The sequence below is a fragment of the Perca fluviatilis genome, chromosome 6, assembly GCF_010015445.1.
Source record: "Perca fluviatilis chromosome 6, GENO_Pfluv_1.0, whole genome shotgun sequence".
Classification (NCBI taxonomy): Eukaryota; Metazoa; Chordata; class Actinopteri; order Perciformes; family Percidae; genus Perca; species Perca fluviatilis.
The window spans coordinates 14,656,544-14,669,897 of NC_053117.1; the positions used below are offsets into that span (position 1 = coordinate 14,656,544).

Below are 13,354 nucleotides of genomic sequence, written 5' to 3' on the forward strand. Positions count from 1 at the left end.
ATGTTGATTATTGACTTTTGGGTATCAGTTAGTTATTACCTGTGTTCATGATCTGTATCGATATGAGCACTGTGAACAAAGTCATTTATTACCTTTCTGATGTTTAATGATGACGACCGAATGTGTCGAGTTCAGAGACATCCTTACAGTGACACGTCAACAAAAGCTGCTGGTGATGCTGCAGAGTCTTAAGAGTGTGACACAATCAGTAAAGTTGCTTACACAAGTATCGATAAGCAGACATGCTGATTAGTCATGTGTACGTTCATGTCTGCGGATGAGAGGAAATGAGGCACAATGGTAACACAGACACAGCGTGAGGTTGTGTTTTTGCGCTTGGACCCCGAAGTGCAGAGACAAAGATTGAGATGGTTTCAAGGGTGTTTGTTATGAAACAAAAAGTCACTGAAGGATTGGCAGGAAACAGGGTGGTGGCAGCCGGGGACGGGCTGGCGTGGCAGATGGAGAAGGTTGTCTGTAGGATTACTGGAGCCGGTGAACACTGGCACACTGGAGGCTAAGCACAAAAAAACTATAAGGTTAGCCCAGTGGTCAAAAAATGCGGGAACTATGTAGGACTTTCAAACACTGTAGGTAAACTAGATCACTAGAGATAAGGAGCCACTTTACTCTACCGCTTGCGACAGGATAATCTGACAGCGGAGTGGAGTCTTGACCAGGCTTTTATGTGTGTGGAGTGGTAAGCAAGATGGTGTGCCTTGTTAGAGAGACGAGCTCAGCCAGCCACGCCCTCAGCGGCACCAGCACTGCCAGGGAGAGAGACAAAAAGGGAAGAGGGGAAAAAGAAACAAAAACAAAAATCAAACCACCAAACGCAAAAACAAACACCTAATATGACAGTCAGCTTTATAAATCGGTTGAAAACAATGTGTCTTTGTGTGAACTCAGTGTTTCGATCCTGACCCTCCTTGACCTCAAATACTCATACTCATTTTGATGAACAACTAAACCTCTGAATGTGTTTATACGGGTTCCTGCTACATGATTATTGTTTTTCGTTGTTGTTGTTCGTTGTTGTAGTTGATTTTTATGAACAAGCAGGCGTACCTAACGAAGGGGCCACTGGCTGCATAAGGACAGAGGCGAAAAATAACCTGCTGAATTATAATGATAATCATCCAATTGCAGTTTACAGTTTGAGACAATAACATGTAACTTATTACAGTCAATTCATTCATTCATTTATTTATCAGCTCTTCAAACTTAAACCTGTTTGAAGGGTTTTCATTAGGTTTCTGTAGAACCATGAAATGGCAAATATCAAACTGTTATACTGCAGTACACTCACACACACACACACACACAGACACACACACACCCTCTCTCTACTCAGGGCCAGTTGTCAGTGCGTGTTGCTGCGTAGTGGAAACTTCTTTAAGGGTGAGTGTGTGAAGAGTGATCGGCAGCTGCAAGTCTACTTCAGCTTTTATCTTCACAGGACAAACTTCCTGTTTCTCAACAGGAAGCTTAACGCCAGTAGTGTCTCAGTTATGTGGTTTCATGCGTTCTTCTGAGGTCAGTCGAGTCTCTGAGTTATTTCCACTGATCCAGGACTGGTTTCATTGGTTTGGACCTGAGCTGCAGCTTTGATTAAGTCTTTATATTTAGTTGGGTGGTTTCTGTGAAATAATGAGGTCAACAGAACTGTGACTGTGTGTGTTTTTCTTTTTATGCTCATCAGTAATCAATAACTCAATATAACTGACACCAAACCGACTGCAGACAGCGGTACTGGCTGAAACTCAATTGATTAAATTAGTTTTACAGTTTATTTTTACACACAAATATCCCAAACACAGATCTTAGTTTCTGTTCTTTACATTTCAAAATGTTTCTGCGATTTTTGTTTACTCAATTCAAAATAACTTTATTCGTCCCTCAAGCTGCAGTTGAAGGCGAGCGAGTGTGCAAACACAAATACACGCAGACAATTCATTTACACAAAAACATATCTAAAAATACAAATATGACAAATGTGTTAGAGACATACACAAGGATTAATATCAGCAATATCCAAGACCACAAAGGCACATATGTCTTTTCTGATCGTTTCTGAATATCAATATAGATGTCAAAATCAACCATGTGTCATTAAAAAAGTTTTCATTGTGGCCGGTTAGCTCAGTTGGTAGAGCGGGGGCACATATGCAGAGGTTTAATCCTCGATGCAGAAGGTCCAGGGTTTGAGTCGGACCTGTGACAGTTTTCCTGCTTGTCTTCCCCTCCCCCTTTCTTATCTCAGCTTTCCTATCCAATAAAGGCAGAAATGCCTTAAAAATATATATTTTTATCATTTTAAAATTCAATTTCATTTTATTAATGTAAAGATAGAACAATGGAATATAGATATTCGTGGGTACATTTTGTGATGTTATTGATTTATTTGGAAAGCCCCTTTCAAACAGAAACATTCAAACAGTTTAACATCAGTGAAGATGTAGAAGAAGAGATGAAAAGAGACAAAGAAGAGATAAAATCAGAGCAGTTAACGGTATATAAAGACACAGAGTAGATATAAATAGACTCTCGACAGTTGTAGTACCACAGTTGTAACATTTGGTGTATAATTGAGGTCATGATGTGCAGCTCCTGAAGCTACTGTTCCCCACATCGTCACACACCTGCACACACATACACACACACACACACACACACACCTGGATGACTGACTGTGTGTGTGTATGTGTGGTTTCCTCAGTGTCACACATCTGAGAATATGTTAACTGCTGCCGTCAATAAAGAAGAAGAAGAAGCCCAGGAGGCGCCTGACTGATTCATGCTCTCAGTTTAAAGGAACACGCCAACTTATTGGGACTTTGTCTTATTCACCCTAACCCACAGAGTTAGACAAGTCCATACATACCCTTCTCATCTGCGTCCGTGTCGTAACTCTGTCTGACGCACCCACTGCTAGCCTAGCTTAGCACATATCCTGGAGGTAACCGGCTCCATCTAGCCTACTTCTCCCAATAAGTGACAAAATAACGCCAACATGTTCTTATTTACATGTTGTGATTTGTATAGTCACAGCTTGTACAAATAACAAGGTCACATGACACACAGCCATCTTCTAACTGTATACAAACTGGGAACTATATTCTCAGAAAGGCGAAGCACTGCTTCTTCTGCTACTTGGGCGGAATGATTTGTTTGCAGCACATGAGAAGCCCCGAGCAGAGAGTAGCAATGGTGCTTTTCAGGTGTTGCGCTAATCACTCCGCCCAAGTAGCAGTGCTTCGCCTTTCTGAGAATATAGTTCCCAGTTTGTATACGGTTAGAAGATGGCTGTGTGTCATGTGACCTTGTTATTTGTACACCCTGTGACTACACAAATCACAACATGTAAATAGGAACATGTTGCCGTTATTTTGTCACTTGTTGTATATATATATATATATTGTAGATATAATATCACATCACATAGTTCTACTCTTTCAGAGTGACATCTGCTGTATCAATAAAGTTATCAACAAGATAAAGAGCCACAATCTTAACGACAAAGAAAACAACACAGAAAGATAAAAATAAACAAAATAACAAAATAAAATAAAAATTACTTGTCTCCTGCTAGTTATACTACAGCACTTACTTAAAAAAAAAAGTTAAATTAATAAATATTTTTGTTGCATCTCTTTTCGGTGTTGTAATTTGTAGACGGCCCTAAGCACTCGTCTTACAGCAGCAACAACAGCAGAGAGCAGAAGCCAGCAGGCAAGTGTTATTTACATAAACTTCTGGTGTACTTACAAACTTTCCAATCCATCGTTTTATGAGAGCATAACCTATTTGTACTACTTGTAGACGTTTGGTATCATTTCAGGCATTATTAGTGGGGTAATTTACGAGATACAAACGTGGGTCCGTTAGCCCCTGCGCTAAGCTATTCAGCGGCTAACGCTACTCTACGCTAACGCTCCCAATGTTAGACCCAGGTGAAAAAAGCTTCTGGGGGGGTGTTTGGCTCGAGGTCATGGTGCAAAGGACCCTAGGGTGAATTACTCCGAACCATCACTTTAAGTTGCAGCTAATGATTATTTTCATCATTGATTAATCTGCAGATTATTTTCTTGATTAACTGATGAATCGTTTGATCAGTAAAATGTCAGAAAATAGAAAAACATACCGGAACTCAAAGTAATGTTCTCAGTTGAAACCTGACAATATTTAATAATAAATGTAATGGTTTTTATATAGCGCTTTTCTAGTCTTAACAACTACTCAAAGCGCTTTAACATAGTACAGGAACCATTCACCATTCACACACATTCATACACTGTGGCCGAGGCTGTCGTACAAGGTGCCACCTGCTCATCAGATAAACATTCACACACAATTACACTCCGATGGCGCAGCATCGGGGGCAACTCGGGGTTCAGCGTCTTGCCCAAGGACACTTCGGCATGGAACTGGAGGGCCAGGGATCGAACCCCCAACCTTCCGATTGGCAGGCGACCCCTCTACCACTTAGCCACAGCCGCCCCTATTAATAATAATAGTTTTTTCTCACTAAACACAAAAAGATGGAAATGTGTTGACTAAAAACTATTTAAAACTTAAAAGTTCTTCTCTGGGTTTATTCATCGTTTCAGATCTCGATGATATCATCCTGACATGTTGATAAATGGGTGTGGACAAACAGATTATGACTGACAGTGTGTGTGTGTGTGTGTGTGTGTGTGCCAGTGCGTGATTTCAGAGTGTGTGTTCGAAGGACAGAGGCGGCTGATCGCTGCAGACTGAAAGGAGACGGATTCCTGCGAGCAGATGGTGACGCTCTTCACCTGCTGGATAAGGCTGGAGACATTGTTTACACCTGGCCATACAGATACCTTCGCCGCTTCGGACGAGACAAGGTGATACACACACACACACACACACACACCTGGTTTAATGTTAGTTTTAGTGTTGTCTCAGTGAAATCACAAGACTAGAAAAAATTCAGGATAAATAAAGAGTAAAGTCAGGTCAAAATCAGGAATTTTTATTATTTTTCCTGTCCTTCAGTCCACCTTCTCCTTCGAGGCTGGCCGGAGGTGCGACTCCGGTGAGGGCAGTTTTGAGTTCGACACCAAACAGGGGAACATCCTGTTTCAGGCCGTGGAAACTGCTATAAACCTTCAGCGGATCTCCTGCCCCCAGAGGCAGACCTCTGGGGGAGGCCGGGTGAGTCCAGAGACCTCTCAGGACGGGAACCTGCCCCCTCCGCCCCTCAACCCACCCCTGGCCCAGTGCAGGATGGCACCGCTGCCTCAGCTCCGCGGCCATATCCCACAACCCCCTGCTGCTCAGGTCAGCTCACATTACAGGTCATCTGTCAAAATAAAGTCACGGCTTTTAAAATAGAAACTATTGAAGGCTGAATTTTCAAAATAAAGTAAGGACTGTCAGAATATTTTTTTAAAATAATGTTTTTTTTTTAAAATAATTTCAGGGTTTATTTCTAAATTAAGTCATGATTGTCAGATAACCATGGCTCAAACCTTGAGAAACCAAACTCTGTTCATAATTGTGGTGATTTAATGTTCCTTACCACACCTCAGACAAAATTAAAATTTGACTGAATGAAAATCATGCATTTATAAATTTTAATCTATAATCTGCACACTCGCAAGAGAGTACAAATGCACAGGCAGAACTTCAGAGGTTAAGTACCTCTGCCAAGGATTGCAAACTGTTTGTTTGTTTGTTTCCTGCCTTGCCTTTGTTTAACATTGTGAGATAGGGCATGCCTTGGTAGAGGTCTGTGCTCTATGAGGGCCCTTCTAGTTTCACATAAATTCCAAGTTTTTTATTATACATTTCTGACTTTGTAGTCAAAGACTTTAATTTTTTTTTTTCTCAGTTAATTATTCCCCCTTTTAGCTGTTCAACAGAGTGCAAAACCTGTGTGCTCTTCCATCACACTGTAATGTGCTGTTATAGGAAACCAGATTGCTGTAGATGTCTGATTGTCTGGATGTTTTCTGTGTGCAGGCTGATGACGGCGTGTACAGCATGGTGACTGAAACTCCGAATCTTCTTATGATTCTTCAAAAAGATAAAGAGAGCTCCACTTCTTCACAACTGCAACACCGCCCCCAGCTGGTAAGAAACATAAACTGCAAAACACAGAACTATCAACATGTTAGTGCGTCTCTCAATACTGTCTGACTTCCTGTCTGTGGCTCTCAGCTCTAAGCCCATTGGTTCCTACTGAAGACGTACATCTTTACAAAAACAAATATATGGTTTCATCATTACTTGCCTGAAACTGCAGTTTCACTGTAGTTTTTGGCTGGACCATAGGACGAACCCTACAATGGAAAAACTCTGTCCCTCTATCACTGAGTGATAAAGTTCCACCATTGGTCGGCATGAGTTATGATGACGTCAGTGTTTCCCCACTGGTGATGACTGAACAGATTTGATTGATATGAATATAAAGTATAAATAATTGATCACAGATGACACCTGTTCTGTTCTTCAGTCTCGTCTAGAGCCTCCAGTTGACAAAACGCTGACTGGTGTTAAGAGTTTGACTCTGGACACTCGCGGCATCCCTGTCCCTCGTAAGAACCAGGTCAAGATGATCTCCAGCTGCCCTCTGCCTCACGCCGGCCCCGAGCCCGGCCCCAACCTGGCCCAGGGCCCCGGCTCCACCCACAACCCCAGTCCTCGCCTCAGCCCCAAAACGAGCTCCATCCCCAACCTAGACGAGACGTACTCCCAGATCAACCTGCCGACCGCCGCAGAGCGAGGCGCCAAGAGGGAGAAGAGAGGCGGCAGTGTGGCTCCCTCCTGCACCCCCCCCGCCATCCGCAATGAGCCGGACTACTCCCTCCCCTTCGACACCATCGCCATGAACGTCATGTCAGATATCCTGAACTCCCATCAGGCTCCAAGAGCTGAGTCTGGCGCAGACCCGCTCTACGACAGCATCGACGAGATGAAGATCAGAAACATCTTCCTAAGCGCCACCCCTGCTGCCGGCGAGCTGCAGTACAGGAAGGTGGAACACATCTACGACGAGCCCGAAGGCTGCGCCGCCGTCCCTACGCAGAAACCTCCCAGCTCCGTGTACGACGACCCCGAAGAAATGAGAGGAGATGCCTGGAGGATTATGGGTATACCTGCTGACCCTAAAGGTCACGAGTACCCGTACAACGCCCGGGTGGACGACTACGCTGTGCCCAAACGAGCCCAGAGGGTGCTTCCTGTTAAACAAAGCACAGAGAAAGAAGAAGAAGAAGACGAAGACGAAGAAGAAGAAGAAGAAGAAGAAGAAGAAGAAGAAGAAGAAGACGGGGAGGAGGAGCCACAGGAGGAGGAGGAGGACGAACGGAGCAAGGAGCAGCAGGATTCACCGTACAAAAACATCATGGTGAAGATGGCGTAGAAGAGACAGGAAGCAGCTGTGAGCATTAACATGATTCAGATATAAATATTTAGGTTTATTATTTAATCCAGCTGGCAGACTGAGCCGATCACTGAGACTCTGGTTTTTAAAGTCGTGACTCTCTGGCTGATCTGCCATCTTTAGTCTCTTTGTATAATATCGCTTTGCACTGGCGTACTCCACTTCTCTGGAGGACAAGCAGTGCCTTCTTCTGTGTTCAAATTTAGTGTTAAATAATTCACAGTGAAATTGTTTCTGCGCATCTCGTTTTTTCCCCTGCTGACTAGTGCTCTTTGAAACCTATCATTATCATTAAAGGACAATTCTGGCGGAAAACGAACCTAGGGATTAATAACAGATGTGTACCCACTCGATCGTTCTCTGGGACATGTTTTCATGCTAATCAAATGTGTTTGTAGCTTGAAACAAGCTAGCCTGGACCGTTGATTAGCTTACAGCGCTAGTATTTGGGGCACAGGGAAAGTAAAAACAAATCGCTATTTATACCACTAAAAAGGCTCAAACTATCACCACGCTTCAACGGTAGCATACATGTTAACTGAAGCATTGAGAACATGTCTGTACAAGTGTACAGACAGTTTATTAAAAAGATAGTTTAGAAAGACAGTAGCTCCCAAGACAGCGGCCGCCTATTTACGAGAACACAACTGTTTTTATAATACTAGCGTTGTAAGCTAATCAGCGGTCCGCGCTAGCTTGTTTCAAGCTACAAACACATCTGATTAGCATGAAAACATGTCCCAGAGAACGATCGAGTGGGTACACATCTGTTATTAACAGGTTTGTTTTGAGCCAGAATTGTCCTTTAAATCATTTAATCTATGAAATAGTTAAAAAAAAAAAAATGACCATCACAGTTTCAGAGTCCAAAGGCGTCTTCTATTGTCTTGTTTTGTCCGACCAACAGTCCAAAACACCAAAGAGATTCAGTTGACTCCTGATGTGAAGCAGATAATGTACGACACTGGAGGAACTGACACCAGTTCCTTTGAAAACAGAGACCTACGCCACCTTGTGCCTCTGCACTGAGCTGTAGCGCTGGACAAAAATGGACAAACAATTCTTTTCTATTTATACTTTAGTTTGATTTGTACTGGGTCTTCTTCTTGATACCGAGTCTCGTACAGACTTGCTGAAGAATACCAAAGAGACCAACTGGGAGCTTCGGGGCAGATTTCTGTAGCTGTCACGATACAACAAAGAAGCCGGTAGATTTGTGTTTATTTACTGTATAAATAATACAAACGTTCCATCAACTCAATCATCACAGTAAAAATACCTTGAATTCATTAGTTGTTATCAGCTTTACAGTATGTCGCCTACATTTTTATAATTTGATAGACCTGACAGATTCGAGGGACCTACACATCATGTTAGTGTGTCCTGCTCTCTGTGGCCTAAAACGTGCAAAAAAAAATGTCAAAGCGCGTGCGTGTGTCAACTCTCCAAAGCAGCAGTTTGTCACGTTCTCTCCCTTAACGACTCATCTTGGCTGCTGCACGTTTGTCTGACACTTCTGGTGCTGCAGGTGTGTGTGTCACTTTTTAAATTTTTTCCCATTTATTCCTGTGAGCTTTTGCTACCACGTGCAAAACTTTTTTTGTTCTCTTATCGTCATGTGGTGATGCACCTGAAAGCAGAGGCTGATGGGAAAACTCTCCCTGCTGGTGCGTTCAAAGATGCTCAGACGTCTGAGGTATAAATGCAGCAGTAGATCAGCTTGGACTTTAATGGTTTACTTGTTTGACTTTTTTACACCAGAGCTCCTTATTGAAATATTTTATGACGGATGTCGGAGCATCTTTAAACGCACCATCTTGGCCAGTGTTGAAAATGGTCTCTGCTCAGCATCGGTAGATTAATTCATACGTTTAACAAGAGGTGTTGAAATTTTTCATGAGATTTATTCGATTTTTCTCTTTAATTTTTATTAAGAGAAGTGATTTTGGAAGAAAATATGATTTGTGAACATATTATTTCTTGATATTATTTCATGGATTTGACCTCAGAGCTGCAATAAGCAGCTCCTTCCAACAGAGGGCAGCAGATCTAACATCTGTTTATTACAGTATTATTGTAGATAATCAGCCAATCAGGAGAGACCATATATATCATCTGAATATTATCATCACAAACCTGATTTTAATCATCATCAGACTGAATTAATTTTTTTATTTTTCAGTTCGAAATTAAGAAAAAAATCCTTATCATGCTTTCCTCTCTGCGGTTGTGTACAGATGTCTTGTGAGTTATCAGCTGTGTGGAGCCTGTAAATCTGAAATAAATCCTGATTTTTGATGTATTATTTATCTGTTGCTTCATTTAACTTTTAATCCAAAGTGATCAATAATTCAGCACAGAGTCACAAAAGCTTCAGACACACAGCTATGCACATGGAATATTCGTCTATTCAGTTCAGAGAAGCTGCAGTGTTGGTAACTTAATGACTTCCTTGCATACATTAGCTCTAGAGAGATATAGCTCAGTAAATATGAAACCATCCTGCTCAATGTTTTTTAGATGCCGAAAACCAAATTATCATCGCCACATCGTACAAATACTCATACACTTATCGTATCTCAAGGAAAACTATCGCACATTCATATTATGCAGACTGCAGTGTGTAAACAGGTCAATATTTTTTGATAACATAAACCATTAGGATTTTACTGTTATCTATTCGTTCTGCTGATACCTCACGTCTTACTGCCTGCATCCACTTTAATTATGGGTTATTTACCCTTTTAGTGCATCCCACCACACAGCAGCTTTTAGGCATTTTTCTTTTGTTTGCTAGCATAAGGAACTGACAAGGAGGCACAAAGCCAATCAAGAGCGATGAATTGTTTCCCCTCCGGTGTGTATGGGACTTATATCGTGTATATATGTCTAGTGGAAGGGGAGGGAGATCGCATCTAATGTCAGGGGCACGCTCAATCTCAAAACGCAGTGTTTTTCTACGGTTTTCGGGAGATGTTTTCTTTAAACGGTGTGCAACGGTGTGCAACAACGTGCAATGGGTTTTGAGGTAACTTTTTTCTCCTTTGGTGGTTGTGTCAGCGGTGTTACCCAATCAATCAGCAGTGAAACTCATGTTATTGAAACAAATAACAGGGTGTGTTTAATGCAGCACCACCGGGCAGGAGGAATTATTAGGCTAAAGAAAGTGCCAATATAAGACATAAACAAATGTGAACCTGTCCATTATTGTAAGCTGCTAATGTTGCTGCACGTCTGGCTAACTAGTTTACATTCATTAGTAACCTGATCAGTAACCCTTTTGTGATGTTAGGTGAAGAATTAATAAGGACTGGAGCATCAGCTGTGTGGGAGGCGGTCCTCAATGCTATCAAAGTTTATGCTAACATTTCAACATTATCTGAGCGTTTCGTTAGTCTAACACCGCCTTCACACTGGCACTTGAAATCAGCTCCGTAATACGCAATGCGCCCCCAGTGGACGTCGTACTACACCGTTGGAAGCGAGTGGAAAAAAAATTGACTCATTATGTCAGTGTCCAAATGTCCAATTCTCTATGACCTCTCATCTGAGGGCTATAGAGATATACTGTAAACAGAAAGGCTGCTGCCATAGCACCATAGCAACGCTAACTTCCGCTCGGATTGTCGGATAGGAACCGTCCTTTCGCCTGTCGTACGAGTTCAACTTTTTTAACGCATCCGGGTGACCAATGGACCCGATTTTTTCCGCACTGCACTCGTTCGCATCGGTTCAGACTCATTCACATGTGGTCTGCGAATCTCCATAGGAAATGAATGACTTCCGGTCGTTTTGTAGCCGTATCTACTGTGCCAACGTGAAGGCGGCGTAACACACCTATTAGCCCTCGTTCTGAAGACATATGTTATGTATATAACAGAATTATAACTGCAATGCTTAGCAGCGCCATAAGATGGTGCCTTCCTTTGTTACTATGATGATGTACAAGAGTGAAGATGTGCGGCTGCAGATTTCTCTCAGACTGACACACATCAAGAGAGACTTCACTAAGGATTTGATGCAGGTTATGCTATGTTTTACTGCTCATGTATGATAAGTAAATATAGCGCCGTGGAGACCTGGCATTGTCTGGCCGATGTTTTAGAATACTCTACACGGAAGTGCGCAGTTTGAGACACACTATCAGTGTAGAATTTCCAATCAGTTGTCTGTCGACTCTGAGCTAAGCGGCTAACTACTAGCTCTCTCCACTACCAGCCATGTTACAATATGTAAATTCAATGTTTTGTTGTTGTTTTTCATTAATCGGCCGATTTATCTTTGGTAATAATAAATTGGATTCGTATTAATGTATATTTTCAGACATAAAAGAAAAATTTCCAAACAACAGTTTGGTGACCCCACCCTGCAGTAACTCTGAGGACCCCTGAGATCTCTGCTGTAAACTGTCAGTTGGGTGTGGTGAGTGATGAATGGCAGACAGTAACACATCCCAGTTGATTATCAGAACAACACTGTTTCAAATAAAATGTCTTTCAAATGTATCAAATGAATTGATAATGTATCACTCTATTTATACAAATGTTGTTACTTCCACCCCTCTCAGTTCCTGGTGAATCTGCAGTAAACTGGTACAGTGTGGTCTGTGGTCGCTGCGCTGCAGGCGTCTGTATGACTGTGATGCTGTCCGACACTTCTGACTGTGTAACCAGCCACACACACACACACACACACACACACACACACACACACACACACACACACCACACACACACACACACACACACACACACACACACACACACAGCCCCCAGGGACTCAGCAGGCTACAAAGGAGTCCCAGCGTGCATCTCTCTGTTCGCCAAAAACACACTCTGCTGGAACAAAAAGAGCATCATTGAGTGAGTGCGTGAGTGAGTGAATGAGTGTGTGTGTGTGTGTGTGTGTGTGTGTGTGTGTGTGTGAGAGTGAGTGTGTGAGTGAGAGTGTGTGTGTGTGTGTGTGTGTGTGTGGACTCACTGGCCTGGAAGCTGAAGGAAACCCTCTCCTCATGATACTGAACACCAGAGATAAATCGTGTCATACGTGGCCTAATTCATGTTCACAGCTGAGATCAGAGCATGAGACAGTGATGTCATCAAGAGGCTAAGCTAAGAGAACAGAAGCTAACGGACAAAGCACGACAGAAAGACGCTAACGGACAGAAACTAATGGACAGAAGCCAGGCTCGAACTGGCAATCTGGCAATTCTGGCGAAGGCCAGATGGGCCAGACCACCTAATGGGACATAAGGCCACCACCAGCAATGTGGAAAAAAATTGACCTGCCGGCCACGGCCCATTTGATGTTAGTAACAGCCCATCTTAATTAGGGGTTACATGGTCGCAAAATTGTCAATTATTTGTCTGTAAATTTTAACCTGTATGAACGTCTTGCGGTTTCCTGCTCTGGTCTCAAAACATTTTGCCAAATGACTACAGTTGAAAATTAGCTGGCTGGCTAACACTGGCTTACAGCTATAATCTAAATTATAAATACATGAAATGAAAAGGAAACAGGCTACCTTTAGCCTACTGTAAGGCAGGTCCAGTGCTCCCTACTATGTTACCTCCCCCAACCCCTTCAGGTGGATCTGTCCATCGTCCATTACCAGTCGTTGGGAGCGAAGCTAAAGACACTTTCAATTTAATTTCATTCATAGTGTCAAATCATAATAGAAGTTATCTCGGGAGCTTTCTTTGGAAAAGTAAGCAGGGAAGTTGGACTATCTGGTTAGTTAGTTCTGAAAGGATGTTGTTGTGCAGATTGAGCAGCTCCATCTCGGAACACTATTCGATTCACCTTTGGTGTGAACACACCATTATCCTTCATCACCTTACTTCCTGCTTTGCCATCACACTTACTATGGCCAGTAGAGGGCACCACCACTACAACATGTAAATATGGGTTGTAATTGCTGCTTAAAAAAACTTGTGG

The 13,354-nt window shown here is 42.5% G+C and overlaps 1 protein-coding gene across 1 annotated transcript in view; it reads left to right on the forward strand.

Moving 5' to 3' along the window:
* LOC120561189 (docking protein 2-like) overlaps positions 1-9,722 on the forward strand; it is a 19,539-nt gene extending 9,817 nt beyond the window's left edge. Inside the window, exons 5-8 of the mRNA XM_039804189.1 lie at positions 4,705-4,874; positions 5,026-5,310; positions 5,995-6,105; positions 6,488-9,722. Coding sequence (XP_039660123.1) covers positions 4,705-4,874; positions 5,026-5,310; positions 5,995-6,105; positions 6,488-7,396 — 1,475 coding nt within the window. The 3' untranslated portion in view covers positions 7,397-9,722. The remainder of the gene's footprint in view (positions 1-4,704; positions 4,875-5,025; positions 5,311-5,994; positions 6,106-6,487) is intronic.
* The last annotated feature ends 3,632 nt before the right edge of the window (positions 9,723-13,354 follow it).